The 18,880-nt window shown below is 43.6% G+C and overlaps 1 protein-coding gene and 1 long non-coding RNA gene across 4 annotated transcripts in view; one reads left to right on the top strand and one right to left on the bottom strand.

The window, feature by feature from the left end:
- Positions 1-1,322: 1,322 nt before the first annotated feature.
- LOC309341565 (rap1 GTPase-GDP dissociation stimulator 1-like) overlaps positions 1,323-18,880 on the bottom strand; it is a 39,930-nt gene continuing 22,372 nt past the window's right edge. For all 3 annotated transcript variants that reach the window (XM_081861229.1, XM_081861230.1, XM_081861231.1), the window contains 8 exons: positions 15,109-15,252; positions 12,851-12,982; positions 11,921-12,055; positions 8,594-8,719; positions 4,910-5,049; positions 4,066-4,192; positions 3,240-3,368; positions 1,323-2,066 (listed from right to left, as the gene is read on the bottom strand). In XM_081861229.1, coding sequence (XP_081717355.1) covers positions 1,924-2,066; positions 3,240-3,368; positions 4,066-4,192; positions 4,910-5,049; positions 8,594-8,719; positions 11,921-12,055; positions 12,851-12,982; positions 15,109-15,252 — 1,076 coding nt within the window. In that variant the 3' untranslated portion in view covers positions 1,323-1,923. The remainder of the gene's footprint in view (positions 2,067-3,239; positions 3,369-4,065; positions 4,193-4,909; positions 5,050-8,593; positions 8,720-11,920; positions 12,056-12,850; positions 12,983-15,108; positions 15,253-18,880) is intronic.
- LOC309341612 lies at positions 4,158-5,706 on the top strand. The gene is made up of 2 exons (XR_014156430.1): positions 4,158-4,431; positions 5,439-5,706. It is a non-coding gene; the product is annotated as an uncharacterized lncRNA (long non-coding RNA).

Below are 18,880 nucleotides of genomic sequence, written 5' to 3' on the forward strand. Positions count from 1 at the left end.
GAACTCTGCATAACTTAAACCCCCACAGCAATCCATTTGGTGGCATGAAGTTTGAACAAAGGATGCAGGAGACTTGCAAATGATAATGCTTATAAGTCATATAGAGGAAAACTTCTATGTCTCCAGCTAGCAAAGAAGAAGCCTTAATAGCCTGTGAGAGTTAAAGAGCCAGCAGGCAAATTCCTTGACTGATGAATATCAAGTAGCACTGTGGATTTAGCAGCCAAAAAGACCTCCCCCTGGCACGTTTTTTGCTTGCTGGAAGGCATATCCCTAGGAAGCTTTTCCTGAACAAATTGCATTGTGCTGAATGAGAGTTGCACAGGAAAGATTTTTAACGGGTTGTGCATGCGCTTGAAAATGGCCCGTTTTCTCTCTCTTCAAGCTTGTCATCTCAAAGGTGCAATAGTAGTGATTATACAAATTTCTGATTAGGAGAACACCTCCCCCCAGTTTAGAGGCAAACCTCAAACAAAAAGAATGTTTTTAAAAGCATCCTGCAGTTACATCTGCTCAGAGAAGCCAAGTATAGTGGTACCTTGGTTCTCAAATTTAATCCATTTAACTCTCAAAACGGTTTGAAAACCAAGGCGCACGGCTTCCAATTGGCTGCAGGGGCTTCCTGCACTCAATCAGAAGCCACAGTGGACGTTCGTTCGGCTTCTGAAAAACATTTGCAAACCTGAACACTCGCTTCCGGCATTCGGGAGCTAAGCCATTCGACTGCGAAGGTACCACTGTACTCTTCCAGAGTCATTTGTCTGCACATACCCCCTGGTGGGAAGACGATGGGGTGGCCATGTGCCCTACTTTATGAAGGACCCTTCTCTAGCTGAAGTCTGGTTTAAAGTTGAAGAATCACGAGATGGGAGATCGGGGCATTGATGATGCCCATCAGAATCATGTAGAATAAGCAGCAACAACAAAATGCAAACACTGTGTGCGTGTGTGACTCATTCATTTAAAGTGGAATATTCCTCTGGCAGAAACATCTGGCAACCCCCAATGTGTCCAGGGGTTGCGTTCTGGGTCATCTTGCGCGACGGCAGAGTGCATATACACCTGCCTGCCCTTCCCCCTTTGAACCCTTTTATTTTCTGCCACTTCTGGGTTTACAGCAATGCTCATGTGCATGATTGTGCACAAAGTGGCTCTTCCTAGGTCATATCATAGTTCTGCCCCTGCCCATAAGGCTATTACTTTTGACAAAGTTAGCAACCCTAGACAGCTTACAGGAAGGAAAACAGAATCTGATCAAATGCTGTAGGGAGATGATAGGGCTGATACATTATGATAGCTAACTGTTTGTTTTCATCATACTGTATTTTTCGGCTTTATTTTACTGATGAAGGCAAGGTTTGCATGTTTGCTTCCTAAACACGCACAAAACCAGAATGGCTTATATGTTACAAATTAGCATGTCTGGGAAAAGAGTAGGCAGGAACCAAACTTCCAAATGCTCAAAGATGCAATTCCTCCATTAATATATTCTGAAGTTCTGTAGTTTTTGCCAGGGGTCTGTACATGTGCTTCCCCCATGATGGATGGATATTGTATTCGCACATGATGAGAGGGCAATCTGTGATAACCATTCCACAGTTAAACAAGTGAGTTTAATGGAGTCATTTCTGCTGGAATGCAAGGGAGAATAGGATTTAATCAGGATTTAGTGTTTTGGGGTGATGATGTTGTGGACTTGGAAAGAGGCTTGTGTGAATATCATTTGCCTTAACATCCTATTCGAAAAACCCCATCACCCAAAGCCCTTCAATATATTTTTTAAAAAAACAACAACACACCAGCTCTAGCAATATTTTGCTTGGATGCTTGGACACAACAGATCAAACCTGATGTACTGCTTGTTAGCCAAGGCAGTACTTAAACCACAGTAGCTCGTTTTGTGCACTAAGTAGATATCCTCATTTATGGTTCAAAGAGGCGGTGCTCCTCATTCAGTATCTGAACAGCCATTAGCGCCTGTTTGGCTACATTACCATTGATGTGGCCACAGAGCTTCTCAAGGGTTTCTTTCATCTTGTCCTCTTCAGCCTCTTTCCGAAGGTCACCTGAAGGAGATCAAACATTTTAGCGGAATAGCTTGCAAAAGTAAAGGCTGAGCAAGCAAGCAGTGTAGTATATAATAGCTTCACCTTGCAATTTGGCTTCCTCGATTATGAAACAACAGCGACTCTAATGCACTGGATGCAATCCTGACAGTGGCTCAGTCCCCCCCCCCCCCCGGTGTTTCTTTGTGTGGGGTGAGGCAATATTTAAAGTAATATTTTGAGAGAATGCAGGTAACTGCTTCTAGTGGGGAACAGCAAATTTTTGCCAGTTCTTTGTTTTTCCTTTATTTTGGGAGGGAGTTTCAGGCATACCTACATTATTGCATGGCTAGTGTAAAGCATTCCCTCAACTAAGACTTTGTCTTAGTTGTCTGTTATTTTTAAACGGAGGTGAGGGGAATTACTCTGTCTTTCCAACATAGTCCTACTTTAGCTGCCCCCCCTCCTTCATTTCAGATCACACGCAGTTTCCATTTTTGCTTGTTAATATCAATCTTACTCCAACGTCCTTTCCCCACTTGTAAGTATATTTTTATCTTATATTCCGGAAAGGGTTGCCGAATCATAAACAAACCCTGGGCTTCTCTCTCCCCAACCGACTCTCACACCGAAGAAAATCTTATCTCAATTCAAAACTGATCCGTGTAGCTGGTATATTCTTAAGTATGTTGTTGCAACCCTTTCCCACCAAAGCCAATTAAAGATGCAATTAAACGGAGAACCTCTGCTTCGTAATGGTGACGTAGGAGGGTTTTTGGCAGGGGAAGTGCTGTTGCACTCACACCTCCCTGCCTCCCACATGCGATGCTGGAGCAAGAGCCAGGTACCAAGACGAACTGCGAGTGAAGCACATTTCCCCCTGTCCCTGGGGGAAATTTGCAAGGATGATTTACCCTCTGTCATCTTTGTTTGCCAATGATTCCCCGCTGTCATGGGGGCTGCGTCCATTAAGGCAGGCGGGACCGGAAGCCATATTTAGCTGAATCGTTACACATTTTACGATCTTAATTTACTTTGTGTGGATTTTGAGCATATTGAAAACCAACTTGGGGCAGAGAGATGATTGTTACCCCACACATCCATGCTGTGCTGTGGCTGCAAATTTCCCAGTATAAAATGCTCTCGTGTCATGCAGTGACAAATTCTGATTCATACTTATTGGGCTGAAATTACCTGAATTCAGGAGGCTACACAACAGACCTATTGAATTATATTTCACCTCTGGGCCTGTGCTTTCATCTTGGAGAAGTTTATGTATGTTCTGAACAAGCTTGGCCTCTTTAAATGTGTCTTTGATGATTTCTGCAAAGGAGATAAATGTTTAAGTTAATAATTGAAATTATTTTCCCCCTCAAACAATTTCTACAAATAAAGATCCCTAGCTGCCTGTAGACATGATTCCCTCACCCCCCACCCCAAAAAAACCCCTAATATACAAATAGGCTAGTCTTGAATTTCCTGTATTTGTTAAAACAGACTGCTCCTTTTCAAAGTTTTCACATCAGAAACATCCATAGGTGTTTATGACTAATGCTTGTTGGAGCTTTGTTCTTCGAGCCCTGGGAAATCAAGAATCACTTGAGCTCCACAGGGACCAGCCCCCTGTTCTATAGGATTCATTTCTGTGTTTCTCTGTCGTCATATAAATTTCCTCTTCCTCCCATTACACTTTGACAATGAAGCTAAGCACGTCCTGTAAAGAGCTCAGGCCACAGTAAGTAGCTCACCTCACTAACTTGAATCTTGCTCAGCCTTTCTCTGCTCTTTGGCCTTGCTTGCCAGATCAGCTTCCTAGTATTCTCTGCTTGCTCGGATTTCCACCCAGAAATTCTGGGCGGCATCAGCTCCTCCGAGAAATGTCAAAAGGAAGTGGATAAAGTATCCAACAACTTTATCTATTAAAGCCTGGGTAAGTGAATCAGGCTCTTTTGAATGGCCCATTTTTTTTGAATGAATGCCCACTTAAAGAACAACATCTAGGAAATAAATGCTTGAATACCTAAATTGACCGCAGAAGCTATCGCCAAGGCAATCAGTGCTTCATTCTGCATTATGGCATGTTCACTGGTTGCCATAGAAACCAGGTGCTTCATTGCCTGGGCCTCTTGAATGGCTTTGACAACTTCCTGCTTACAAAACAAGAGATTGCTGAAGTCTGTGGTGATCCAGGATTTTGTTTTGGGGGAGGGGGGGTAATTAGGAACAGAAGTGGTTATGGATAACCCTTGAATAATAGACTCCATGGCAGCTCGCAAATTGATGAGAATTTTGTCTTTGTACATGAAAGAAGCTCAGTTGCCCCTCCCCACCAAATGTTTGGAGATGAAAGTCTCTTCTGAAGTAGCTATATTCAACTGAACATCATGTAAGTTCATTTGCCGCGACTGGAGAGCACTGTTTTGATTTCTTCTTAATAATTGCTGTGATTCTTGTGTACAATATATAAATCTATTTCATTGCCTGAGAACAGCAGGTGTGAAAATAGCATTGGACAGTGGTTCCCAATTAGCTAATTACTGAGGACCGCCTATTTTTCAAAAGCCAAGCTATGTACCCCCTACTTTTGAAAATTTTGATAACTCTATGAGAGTTAATTCTGCAAAGCAATTTTTTGAATTTGTCCTCTTATAAAATGGGGGGGGGGGGAGTGTCAAAAGCAGTTAGTCCAGATGAGTTTCTGGGGGCACTGCCAGTTGTTGAGAATATGTTGTGCAAACATGCTCCCAGAACCTGTTTCATCAAAAGCAGCATAGAACCTGTGCTGCAACTCTCACTTTCAAAGTGGAATACAAAACACAAATTGTGGAGACTTGAAAATGGATCAAACCCAACGCCTTTCATACCTGAGAACAACTGTGACGCAAAAGTGATGCAAGCAGTCGGTTTGCTTCTCCGCAGACTCCAGCGTGGTCGTTTGAATCGCACCATTGCACCAGTCTGTTGAGCAGCACCGGATCCTGGCCCAGTTCCTCTGCTGCATCAGCTGAAAGACAAAGATTGGAGCAATATTGTGCGAAGTCTACAGTGAAGCAGCCGGCAATTCTCCCCATTGTCCCTTTTACTTTAATTGTCAACTGCAGGTGGAGTACGCCTGGGTGAATAAAGCCTTTCTTTGTTTCTGAGTTATACATATTTACCACTTGGTGCCAGCATCATCAAATGTGATGGTTTTGAGTTTGTGGGTGGGCCATCACAGTTCAAGCACAACAGGCAGAACTTGCATATAAACTCAAATAAAACATTTTTTAATGGGGGGAAATGTGCATTCAGGAAAGGAAGATGTGGTTTTTTTGTTAGGACTCTAACAAGCCAATCATAGTTATACAACAGAGGTTAATTTGATCACTTCAATTGTCTCTTGTCTTTCTCAAGGTATTGTGTTGGAGAGGTGCTGGAGTTTGACAAAGATCCATCTCTGGACTGTGATATTCACAAATGAAAATAAATTGTTTGACATTGCAGTCATTAAGGGATAAACGTACACACGTGACCCAAACCCTGAAGACTCAGCTGAATGCAGGAACAATAATACTCTATTGGATAAAGTATTCTGTGTGAGACAAAATGCAACATCTGTCTGTGGAATTGTATCTGACAGCCCATTCACATCCCCCTAACCTAATAAATCTGCATGCGTAAATTGGCACTAGTTTTAGGAAATATATGGTAACAATTGTCTCAAAAGAAATTTCGTGCACATGTAATGGGTGGCTCAGTTGTGGAGAAGTGCGAATATGAGAACTGCTGTTGGTAAACAACCCCTTTTCTGTGTTGGTGCTGCTGAAAAACGATTAACACCGAGGGTTCAGATATCTATAATTAAAAATGGGAACCTGCCGTTCTAAATTCTGCAGGCATCAACACACCCGGTGATTGTCACGGTAATGAATTTACACTAGATAATGCAATCAACTAATTTAGCAGGGACTGGTTAGAAGACACATGTTCACGGTAGTGTATTGTGCTGAGTTAATTAAGGTCAATGTTGGCTCATGGGTAAATAGAACAGACAGCAATTAAGGTGGGAGGCTTCTGAGCTCCCTGCCATGGAAGGGTAAATCTTAGCAGGAAGTTGGGGTTTTCTTGTATTTGCTAGGTACAGTAACATATGAGCTTGAGGGTCTGTGTGCCAAAATTCTCTCATCCCAGGAGCCAGCAAGTGTTAAAAGCTAATCAAGCCGCCTAATTCTAATAGCCAAGGTAGCTTCCTGGTGAGGTGATGGGGGATTAAGGGGCTCAGTGAAGACAGCAAATGGGTGGGGCCCCTCCCTCAACAGAAAGCCAGAGAGCAAAGTTTGGCAGTGATGTGACCTGGAAGTAAAGCAGCAAGCCGAAGAGCCGGAGCAATGTTTGAGTTCAGTTTGAATCCAAGGAAGAAACAAGACCCTTTTGGGGTGTTAATGCTGTGAACCCCTCCTTCATAGGCCCAGATTGTGTTGTAATGGGACAGCAGAGCATGAGACCATGTTGGGCAAAAGATTTCTGCACTGGTTTGTCTATCCTTTCCGTTTCCAGAATAGCACTATTCTTTCAGGAATCCCATGGTTCTGCCTGGCCTGAGCACACCAATACTTCTGATCAACAGATCAACAGAGCCAGACTGATACCCAGAGAGAACTTGCTGCAAGACAGACCCAAAAAAGAAAATAACAGAACACCTCTAGTCATCACATACAGCTCCCAAGTTAAAACAGTACAACGCATCATCAGAGATCTACAACCTCTCCTGGACAATGACAGTTCTCTTTCTCAAGCTCTGGGAGGAAGACCTTTCATTGCCTACAGACAGCCACCCAGTCTTAAACAACTCCTAACCCACAATAATACTACAACCAGACCTAACACGGACACTGGCACCAGAGCCTGCAATAAACCCAGATGCCAACTTTGCTGCCACATACACCCGGACAACACCATTACTGGCCCCAACAACATCACACATACCATCTCGGGACTATTTAATTGCTCATCGTCTAACATTGTGTATGCCATAAAATGCCAACAGTGTCCTTCAGCTCTCTATATTGGACAAACAGGCCAGACCTTACGCCAAAGAATAAACGGACATAAATCGGACATCAGGAATCACAAGACAGAGAAACCAGTAGGGGAACATTTCAATCTCCCAGGACATTCTATACAAGATCTCAAAGTAGCTGTTTTACTACAAAGGAATTTCAGAAATAGACTGGAAAGAGAAGCTGCTGAATTACAACTTATCACCAAACTCAAAACAATGGAGAAACCTGGTCTGAACAAAGACCTTGGATTCTTATCTCATTATACATGACAAAGCCATCTTTCACCTTTTCACCCCTTGCTTTTTCCTGTAAGACCTATTGCAGTCGTTAAGAGTCGTCAACAGGCTCATCACAGCTATCTGCCAATCACCCATTCCCACCACCCTTCTGAGTAATACCCCTCCCCACCTTCTCACTATATAGAATGGTCTGGAAACTTCTGTTTCAGTGTATCTGAAGAAGTGTGCATGCACACGAAAGCTCATACCAAGAACTGACTTAGTTGGTCTTTAAGGTGCTACTGGAAGGAATTTGTTTTGTTTTGTCTATGGCAGACCAACACGGCTACCTATCTGTAACCAATACTTCTGGGTTAGGGTGAGCCTCTGCCTGGACAAGAGCCAAATACTACCACTGTTGGTTGTTCTGGATGTCTTCAAAGCACTTCCATAACCCAGCATTCTTGCTTGTCCTTGGCCACAGTTTTGATGGAGGTTGAAGGAGGTTCATGGGAGTTAAGCAACAGCTGTGAGTGGGCTATTTGTGGGATCCGGGGAGAACATAGGCTCTTGGGTTCTCCTTTGTGAGGTGTAGGAGGGCATCTGCTTAAGGGAAATGGCCTGCTCATAATGGAACACACAGACACAATGTAGTGTCATAATCTGCATTATGACCGAGCTGATAAAGCTCATCTTCCGGAATCGCCCTCCGACATGATTAACGACCTGAGCCTTTGATGAGGCTCCAGGCACATTCCCATTCAGCAGAGAATCAAAGCACACAGGGAAGTGATGAGATTTATGGCTGCATCGCTATGAGTTTTATTACTAAGCTACGCAGACAGAAAACACATCCTCTCTCTGTGAAAGGCAGAGAGCAAGTGAAACAAACAAAGGAACAGGAAACCAATAACGTCACATCCGTCTCCCATCTCCCGTGAGACTTCCAACAGTATGGAATGTGTGGAATGCAAAACAGAGTCTTGTGACTCCAAAGCACTGCACAGTGGCAAACAGAAACTAACATGTAGATGTGAGCCTTTATGGAGCCACCCCCTTGCAGCCTACTTCCAAACACTGGTCCTTGGAATATAGCCCTCAAACTGCACTCATTGACTATTTTTAAATCTGCATTAAAAAAGGCCCTTCTGTCATTGGTCTGATGCTCTGAACTTGATCTAACCACACCGATAAGAACACTTTCCTGATTATTGCATAACAATGGTTCCCTTGTTTGCTATGTAGTCCTAAAGAGGGACTAGCTTGAAAGCCCTTGATATTCTCCTACCTTGACCGTCCATCAACATTCGTAGTGTCCCAAGAAGCTTAAACTGAACAGGAGGCATCTCCGACCTCAAAAGCATCTGGATACGTTGGCCAACCCCTTCTTCCAACATCTGAACTTTGTTAGCCACTGGGAAATAGGTCAAAATGATCAGAATTACAATTGGTGATCTGGATCGCAATATCTGAATGACAAGTTGCCGCTAAGCTACTAAAGGCCACAGAATGTATAGTCAGTGCATGGCAAAAATCAAGGTGTACAGCAGCTCTTTGAACAAAATGTTTTGGATTGCCCGCTAAAACATCCTATTTAGATCTAGATTTCATTAACACCAATATTTCAAAATATTTGTATCAACAAGGTAGTATGGACTTCATTTAGAAAACACGTGACTTCAAAAACAGAAAACATTCTAAACAGTTGTTCAGGAACCCATTGTGTTTCATTTGATCCACACACTGACTTTTTATTAGCCCAAATTAAAGGGGAATAGGAATTCAGTATTCTAATACCAAATGAACAAATCCAGCATGAATCCAGCATTTTAGAGGAGCTGCAGTGACAGCTCTGCCATTATGGACAAGTCCAGAGACCTCCCTAATCAAGAGGGGGCGAGGACAGAAAAATACAAGTGATTACAATTAAACTGATTAATTCTCTGAATAAAGCTCCAAATGACAGAACTGTGGCATGCCCCACAAATTACAGTTTCAGGTGGGCCCAATTCAGATCAAGACCATGACCCAGAAGGAGGGGAGGTTGACTGTTTTTCCAATGTCATTTTCCTGATGAAAACCCTCCACCCAGCAGCTATTTGTCTCTTTTGGAAAATCAGATATATCTGCTGATACATATTTCCATTTTAGGAGGAAACTTGTTTTTGGTTTTGGATAGATTAAGTGACTTTGAATAATAATAAAAGAACCTACAACAAATGCTCTCCATGCAACCTGAAGCAAAAAACAAACAAATCCAGTATTTTAAACCTTTGCATTCATTATTTTGGTTTGCACGTGTTTCCGAACACCTGTGCAAGAGTGCCATGCGCATGTTGATATGTTCAGGGAAGGGTTTCAAAAAGTTGCCAGCTGCCACTGCAGATATGGAGACAATGATGTCTAGTCAAAAGTTTAACTTCCACTCTTAATGATACAGAACCTACAGGTGGTTTGACAACTTGTACCTAAAGACTACTGAGAAAGATAGATTGGGAAATATCCCAGTGGCCATACTCTTTCCTTCAAGATCAAAATACACTTCACCTGATAGGATATTTACATATCCCTCCATTCTTGAACATGTTTTTCTGCCCCCCAACTCCCCACACCAGGCTCCTCGAGTGAAGCAATTCCAGGTAATCATTAAGAGCAAACCTCCCTGGGAAGAGAAGTATCCAACCTACCAAGCAATTTCCGGACAGTCTGCGTGCTTTCTTTCTTCCTAGCCTAGGGCAAGTGCAGCGGGCAGGCATCCCTTGCTGGCAACTTTAGAGTGCTGGGAATCTGACGGCTAATTAACTTGTTTGTAATTTCCTTGGGCTCCACTAGCAGAAAGTTCAGACTGTAGGCCCTCGAGTGTGGAATGATTTTCAAAGAGAGCTCCCTAGGCAGGACTCTGAGGGTTTAATCAATTAATGAGGCCCCTTGCGCCTGCCCATACATTTTTAAAAATACTGTTTCTAATTGATTTCATTTCATGTTCAACTTGACTTTTTCATCTGTGGCTGCGTTTTTGCGTATTTCTTTTTAAAAAAATAATAATACTGATATTTTAGCAAATCAACAGAGAATACAGTTTCAGCAAAAGACCCAGATGATGTGTGTTGTATTAACAGAGACTGCTTTGGTACTGGAATGGCTCAGATGCTTAATCTCTAGGGTTCAAGCCCCACATTAGGCAACGGATTCCTGCATTGCAAGGGGTTGGACTTGATGACCCTGATGGTCCCCTCCAACTCTACAATTCTATGATTTTAAGGAAGGATGGGGTTGGAACCAACTGGGTGGGAAAAGGGTTGCTTTTTCTTACATGTTTTTCTCATCAAAGCAAACCGCTTCTGGTACGTTGGGGTTTTCTTCTCAGCTGTCACTGTTTTGTGGGAGGGATTCAATTGCATACTAGCAAATTTGGGTTTGCACAACTAAAGTGGATAAAAGCTCTCTGCTGCAACAAACCATTTTTTAAATAAAAGGATGTTGCAGTAAGGAAAATGGTGGGGGAATGGACTAAAAGTTGTGGGGTAACGATTGATGGGAAGCTGTATAACCTCTGTACAAAAAAAAATATATGGAATTAATGCTTAACAAACAATGGAGAGCATAGAAACTCTGTGCAAACTCAGGATGAATGCTCAATAAACAGGTTGTTTAGAAGTGACCACCTCCACCTCCAGACAGTGATGAAAACCAAATGTAACTAAAGAAAAATGGATGGGCACTGTGCCAAATAAGTTTGTCACCACAAAAAGCCTATTTTTAGTCCAATATTTTCTTGAGCAAAATATCACACCCTCCAACATTTTAAAGATAAAAGGGGACATTTGTATGTATTCTAGCGATCACCACCTTTGCTCCTTTTGCTGCTATTGAACATTGTTGAGGGTTCTTCTCTGCCCAGTTTGCCTTCATTACAGGAATCACATCCCATTGAAAAGTAAAGGATTCTCAGGTTCTCATTGTATATATTACAGAATAGCTGCGATTCATGCACCCTATCTAAGCTAAAGAAACACAGGAAGCTGCCCGTTCATCCATCTAACCTGGTATTGTCTATTCTCAGTTGGCTATGTTTCTTTAGGGTTCCAGGCAAACATTTTTTCCCCCATCACCACCTGATACCTGATTCTTTTATCTGGAGATGTCCATATTTTTATTGAGGACTTTCTGCATCCAAAGTATGTGATAGACTATGGGGCTAGGAGTCTTCCTCCTTTGCAGATTATGAGTTCTCAATGGAAAGAAAGTATTGTAGTTGCATTTGTGTCCATTGATGTGCATTTACACGTACAGTATGTGTGCTGATGTCAATATGCCACCCTACCAACTCCTGAGATTTATCATCTACATGCCAGTGAGGTGGTGGTGGGTGGCTGAATCTGAAGAACTCCAGTGCACGTATGTTTACAGAGAAAACTCTTTTCAAGGCATTCTCAACAACTCTCACCAAAGATAACAGATGGACAGAGTTTTACAAGGGACAGGGTCCAGGAAATAGAGAGTCCCACTCTCACACATACCACTTCTCTCTTCCACTTCTGCCCTATGGCATGACTTTAATTTTAATTTTGTAGTTGTTCAGTTAGATAATTTGAGGTGAAGCTTTTTGTGGTACCTGGTATAGCAAGGTTTCGGAGAGCACTCAGGGCAGCATGTTGAACAGAGACATCTCCACTTTCCACATGTTGCTCCAAAAGGTCCAGAAGTTGATGTACGATTCCCAGCTGCACCATCCGCACACAGTTGCTGTCTTGAAGAAGCAGAGGGGAAGAAAGCCGATAATATCAACTTCTGACTTACCGGTAATTCTTCTTCTTCTTCTTAAGTTTGTATACCACCCTATTCCAGTGGATCTTAAGGCAGTTCACAACATGAAATTACTACACACACACACACACACACACACACACACACACACATCTATATATAAACACAAAACGCATAATAAAAACAAAAACATCAAAATAAGATTTTAATGACAATACTTCATATAGGACAACAGTAAACCTGTAGATCAGTTCTGGTAATCCTTTCTCCTTTTTAAACCTTCCAGCGGTACCTGGAACTTTTGCCAAAAGCATGATTTGTGGCAAAATTTCAACAGCAAAGGGGAAGATCTTATTATTATTATTGATCTCTCTCTCTCTCTCTCTCTCTCTCTCTCTCTCTCTCTCTGTGTGTGTGTGTGTGTGTGTGAAACCTGCATTTTGACCAATAGATTTTTAATTCAGTAATGTTCATGCAAGAAGCTGGAGAGCTGATGTGGTTGCAGAAGCGGTAGCTTAAATGCTGACAGCATATAATAATAAGAGAAGTTGCATGCCGTCATTTCCAAGCACAAAACACCCAATGGATTTGTCTGTTGCGCTATGCTAAAAACAGAAGCTTCTGCTAGCAGAATGTTGTGCAAGCAGGCTGCCACAAGTGGATATCGCCGAATGAATTATTGCTTTTATTGATCTTAAGAAAAGCATCCTGGGAACTTTTTTGGGCTGCGCAGCAGGATAAAATGTGTTCAGTAAATAAAGTATATAGGTATGTTTACCATTCCTGGCAAAGTTAGCAATGGCCAGAGCCCCCGTCAGCTGTAACTGGGTGTGCTTGGATGCAAGCCATGTTCCAACACACTGGTAGATAACACCATTCCCTTCTGCAAACAGCTGCTGCATGGATTCATCTGTAGAACAACAAGCAGAGAGTTACTGATTGGATTATTATAGCTTTATTTACTGCTGTGAAGAGAAGCACCTCTCTATGGGCTTTTCTGTATAGCCTGGTAGCTGATGTCTCTTGTGAATAGTTACTGGAGGTCAGGTGATGTTAGGGTGGCGGCTAACACATCACCACAAACAAGGAAATGCATAATAAAAAAAGAGAACAAATATTTGCATACGTTGTTTTCTATGTATGGATTCAAATAATGATAAACATGATTTAAATTGAAATACAGTGCTTCTCAACATAGCAGGAAAGTTGACACCTAAGAGCTGCAGGTGGTGGTTGCCCTAATTTTATGTGTGGTGGGGAGCCCAGAGGGAGAGAATGGGAGCTGAGAAATGAGGAGAAACAAAACAGATGGAAGGAGGAGAAGGAAAACCCTCTGCAAGTGATCCCTTCACTGTCCTTTCTTTGGCAGACCACTGGGGGAAGAGGAAGAGGAGGGAGGAAAAAAGAAGTGATGGACTGCCCATTTTGGTCTCTGGTCATGCTCACTGCTAGGCCCAGATACCGCTGCCACCCAACCCCTGAGAGATTATTCTCAAGAAAAAGCAGACCTCAAGAGAAAAACAGGTCCACCACCCCTTATGTGAGAGGAGGTATCTTCATGCTACCGCCAAAATATTCAGCATGATATCTGACATTTTCCTTCATCACATAGAAATGTGTTTGTTAGCACTAGTTGCTGCAGCAAGGATAGTCCATAAGTTCTCCAGGTGGACTACTAACACGATGTTGCGCATGTTACAACAGTGGACTGTGGCTCTTCCAGTTTTTCTCTGAGCTGTGGTGGAGGTTCAGGTTTAAGCCATGCCCAAGACACCACATACAACCAGTCTTGCAAGTGGCACAGAAATGGCATTAAGAAACCCAGAACAGAGAGAGATGAATCTCTGAAGAAGGTTGATCCTAAGTTCCTGTGGAATATGCGTTTTGCAAAACAGCACAAGGGCTGAAGAAAATGCAGGCCAATAATGCTAAGAATGCCAAATCACCAGCTTGCCTCCAGATGGCAAAAGGGACTGGGCTCATAGATGTTTTATTCTCTTTTCACTCAAGGCATTTTGTAGAAATAAAACTAAATATAACATGTGGTGGGAAAACAACAACTACAGTGGACTGTGGAGAAGCCAGAATTGGCTTCAACTTCCTCCATATGCTGAAGGTAAGACACAGCTCACTCCCGAGTCAATGGAAGTGACCAAAAATCAACATTAAGAAAAACAAGAACAACCCCAATCTGCCTAATTCATTAACGTAAGTGACTTGTTGTCCTCACTATCCCCACCAGTAAATATTAAGTGAACAATTGGATAATTAATTGGATGCTTATTTTACACAGATTGCTTTCTGTCTGTAGTAATTACTACAATTTTGTAACCATAAAAAGAATTAACTGTAATTCCCAAGTGTTTATATTTGAAACAGATGCCAAGACTCCTCTCTTTATCTAGTTAGATGAAAAAATAAGAAGCAGAAATGAATTTCTTCTTCTGATAAAATTACCCTTGTCAGATTAGCTAAATTTAACCTACTGCAGATAAGCTAAAAGCAAACTTATATAGACTTGAGGTCAGGTATCACAAAAGGCTCCAGTAATTTCATCTTACTCCCCTGGAGGGATGGGAAACCTGCAGCTTCCAAGATATTACTGTACTCTGACTCCCATTAGCCCTAGCCAGCAAGGCCAATGGTCGAGGTTGATGGGAGTTGTGGTCCAACAGCATCTTGAGGGCCACAGGTTCTACACCCACCCACACAGAATGTCGAAGATGCTGATTCAATCATCCTCCTGCAACCTTTGGCCAACAGCTAGCTGACTAGCCCTTAAATGCCCGAGGCGAACTTGTATATACGCAGGGCCAAACACTAGCATTACAATCATACTACAAGGGTATCATTCCTTTTTGTTTCCGTTTTTTAAAAAGCCATCTGTGGTGGAAAATTCCCCCCAGGAATCTGGAAACGGCAGACTGCAGCTGCGTCTGTAGCAAAGAAAAGGAAGCACTGAAGCAGATGGCCCTCCTGCAGCTGTTCTTGTTTTGTGCATCTGGACTCGCTCTCCCTGGGCTCGCTCATTCTTACCTCCAAGTAGCAATGACACAATCAGATCCGACGCAGCCTTCAAGCTGCACACATCTTCTGGCTTGGAACTGTCTTGCAGCCTCTGCAGGATCTCAACTATGGCTTCCTGAATACCAGCTTCAATCAACTGAGATTTTAGGGCATCTGCGGAAGTCATGATAAACAAACATGTTTAAAGCTTCTTGCCGAGTGTTGCTAACCGCAGACAAATGAGGGCTCATTCTCACACTATGATTTACATCTCATCCTAATAACATGCTGGTGCAGGAGCTTACCCAGGGTTTGTGTTTCTTTTTGGAAATGAGGCACAGCAGAGACTGTGGTGTCTTTATGGCATATGGTTTATTTACAAATGTATACAACTTGAACAATGGAGGGGTTCGTAGCATTAACACCCCAAAAGGGTTTTGTTTCTCGCAAAGACATCCTTGAATTCAAACAGAAATCAAACACTCCAACTCTGTCCAGTTTGCTGCTTTACTTCTAGGTCACTTCCCTGCAAACTCTGCTCTAAACTCTGGCTTTTGTCCTTCTCACTAACCATAGGCCAGAAGAATTATAGAATCATAAAATTGCAGAAGCACCCCCCCCACTTGCTGTCTCACACAGAGCTCCTTTCCTTTCTTTCCCTAAATGGCTCACCCCCACCCCCAGGTGATCACCTCAAGAGGAAGCTAGCCTGGTTTATATTATAACACTTTCAAAATCCAGGGGTTCAGGAAGCTGGCCTGGCTTGATTAGCTTTAAACATTTGTTGGATCCAGGGATTAGCAGGACCCGGCACTCACAAACTCATAACAATGTGAAGTAAGATTGTGTGAGAAGAACAAGGTCATGCTATGTGGAGGAGACCCCGATACAGAACTTCCCATGCGATCTCTTATGACATACCTACATGTATCAAATGTCCTCAAGTTTGGTGAGGATGCTGAATGCTCTCTATCAGAGATGCCTAGTGATGTCTGCCCCAAACTACAATACTCAGGGTTCCCTGGCAAGAGGGAATGACTATTAAACTAATATAATTCTGTAGCATAGATATATTCTTTAACGGGTATAGTAAGGAAAAAAGTCATGGAGAAGTTGCACCCATGCTTCTGGGATAACTTTTGTAGTGTGTCTGTTACTCAACCAAAAAAAGATTCGTAGGTTGGAAGGGTCAATATAACACATCTTAAAAACCTGTCTCTACACTAATTTTGCCTCTCTGTTGTGTATTGAGTCAAAGGATTTTATATCTGTATTATTATTGTCTGTATTTGCATTAGGGTAAAGTAACTGCCTTTTGGTTCCAGAGGGTACAGCTACTATTGGTTCATTTAAGCTGCTGTATTTGGATCCTCTGTCTTATTGGTTTCCTCCAAAAGGCAGGACTGTGATTGCCTGATATTGTTCCCTCCAAAATGTATCCTTTCTCGCTAGTTCCCTGTCCCTATAAATGTAGCTCTCCCCTCCTCAAGTTTCAGTCTCGTTGCGTTAATAAAGAAGTGTTACTAGAGAACTGTCTCCAGCATATTATGTCAAGAGAGCTGAAATCACTAACCCCACGTCACAACAACTGGCGACGAAGGTGGGATCCGGAATGCTGAGGAGCGGTTAAACGCAGCCCTGCCTCAGAGTCCGGATTGTAGCTAAGAACAAGACTCACTGGCCAGCTGAGAAGACGACCCTGCCCACAGGACAATGGAGAGTCCAAGGGTATTGGAGCCCTTCCAGCCATCAGAGCCCCACACGTGGGAAGACTACGTCAAACGCTTCGAGTTCTTCGCAGTGGCTCAAGGGATCACCGATGCCAGCAAAAGAAGGGCCACATTCCTGAGCTACTGTGGGCCTGAGACCTTCAAGCTGGCCAAGGCATTGCTTGCCCCAGCGAAGCTAAGTGAGACATCTCTCAAAGATATTCTTGCCTGCCTAACAAGGCATTTAGCGCCTACTGAGACCAAGATGGCCCGGCGGATGGAGTTTCATAAAAGGCAGCAGCGTGCTGGGGAGTCTGTATCTGCATTTCTAGCTGAACTGCGGAAGCTCGCTCAGCACTGCGACTTCCAAGATCTGGAAGAGACTCTCCTGGATCGGTTTGTCGGTGGTCTGAGCAGCAAGAAAGCCAGAAGACGCATCGTGGCTAAAGAAGAGGTTACCCTTGCTTCAGCCTTGAAGGAGGCCACCGCCACGGAGAATTATGAAAGAGAGGAGCTTGATGCCAGTCGCAGGGCCCCTAAGCCACAGATAGAAGTTGTGCATGCCATGGACGAGCTAGAGGCTACTCAGAGCCAGAGCCCAGTTCGTGGGGTCGAGTCAGTGCGTCAGGCCTGCACAGTGCACAAAGATCACCGAGGCAGGTGCCCTGGTTGTGGCAGAAACCATGAGCGGAAGAGTTGTCGTTTCCGGGATGCTATGTGCCGGACGTGTGGAAAGACAGGTCACATCGCCAGGGTCTGTAGATCGGCGGTGTTGGGAGCGACAGGAGCACCTAGACTGGAGCATCGCAGATCGGCCACAGCAAACCATGTTCTAAAGGACTACAACTATGTAACAGAGATCAACGGGAGGGTCGTGCAGTTTCCAGCGCAAGGCAAGGCACACGTCAAGGTGAAGATTGAGGGTCAGCTGTGCGACATGGAGGTGGACTCCGGATCTGGATTCACTATCGTGTTGGACCAGACTGCGAGGACATTCTTCCCCAGGGGTAAGTTGCCCCCTCTGGAGCCCTTCCCGGCAACTTTGCAGTCATACTCAGCGGGCCGCATCCATGTCATGGGAATGTGTGCCGTGAGAGTACAGTTCCGGGACAAACAGGCGGTACTCAAACTGGTGATTGCGAAGGGCAGTCGCCCCAGTCTCTTGGGCACTGACTGGTTTCCCGCCCTGGGACTGAGTATATCAGGGCTTAATTCAATCCAAACCTGCCCCGAGATGAGCGAGGCATTATACAAAGAATTTGCTGGTCTCTTTAATGGAAAACTGGGTTGTTATAAAGGGCCCCCAGTTGACTTCGAATTGGACCCTGGGGTGGCCCCAATCCGACTCAAACCAAGGCGAGTGCCATTTGCACTGCAACCCAAGATCGAAGCAGAGCTGGATAAATTGGTCAAGCAGGGAGTTCTCTCACCTGTGGACTCCGCTAAGTGGGAGACTCCAATCGTCACGCCCCTTAAAGCAAATGGGGAAGTTAGGATCTGTGCTGATTACAAATGTACTATCAATAAGGCACTCAGGGGAAATTCATACCCCATTCCAGTCGTATCACATCTGTTGGCTAAACTGGCTGGGGGCAAGGTGTTCGCCAAACTTGACCTGGCACAAGCTTACCAACAGCTGCCAGTAACCCCACAATCAGCGGAAGCACAGACTATTGTCACACATAAAGGGGCGTTCAGAGTTAACAGATTACAATTTGGAGTTTGTGTGGCCCCAGGGATTTTTCAAGGACTCATGGAACGCCTGTTAAGTGGTCTGCCGGTCGTCTTGCCATTTTTTGATGACGTTTTGATTGCTGGAAAAGACCCACAGGAACTGGTTGCGCGTGTCTGTGCAGTGTTGCTCAAGTTCAAGGAGGTGGGGTTGCAACTAAAAAAGGAAAAATGCAGTTTTGGGGTGCCAACTGTGGAATTCTTGGGGTTTAAAATTGATGCATCAGGCATCCACCCCACAGATGCTAAGGTTAAGGCCATCATCGAGGCACCACGACCACAGAACAAGACGGAGTTGCAGTCATTCCTGGGACTTATTAACTTTTATCATTCGTTCTTACCCCAGAAAGCTTCGGTAGCTG

This window comes from Podarcis erhardii (assembly GCF_964252035.2).
Source record: "Podarcis erhardii genome assembly, chromosome: 5".
NCBI classification, from domain to species: domain Eukaryota; kingdom Metazoa; phylum Chordata; class Lepidosauria; order Squamata; family Lacertidae; genus Podarcis; species Podarcis erhardii.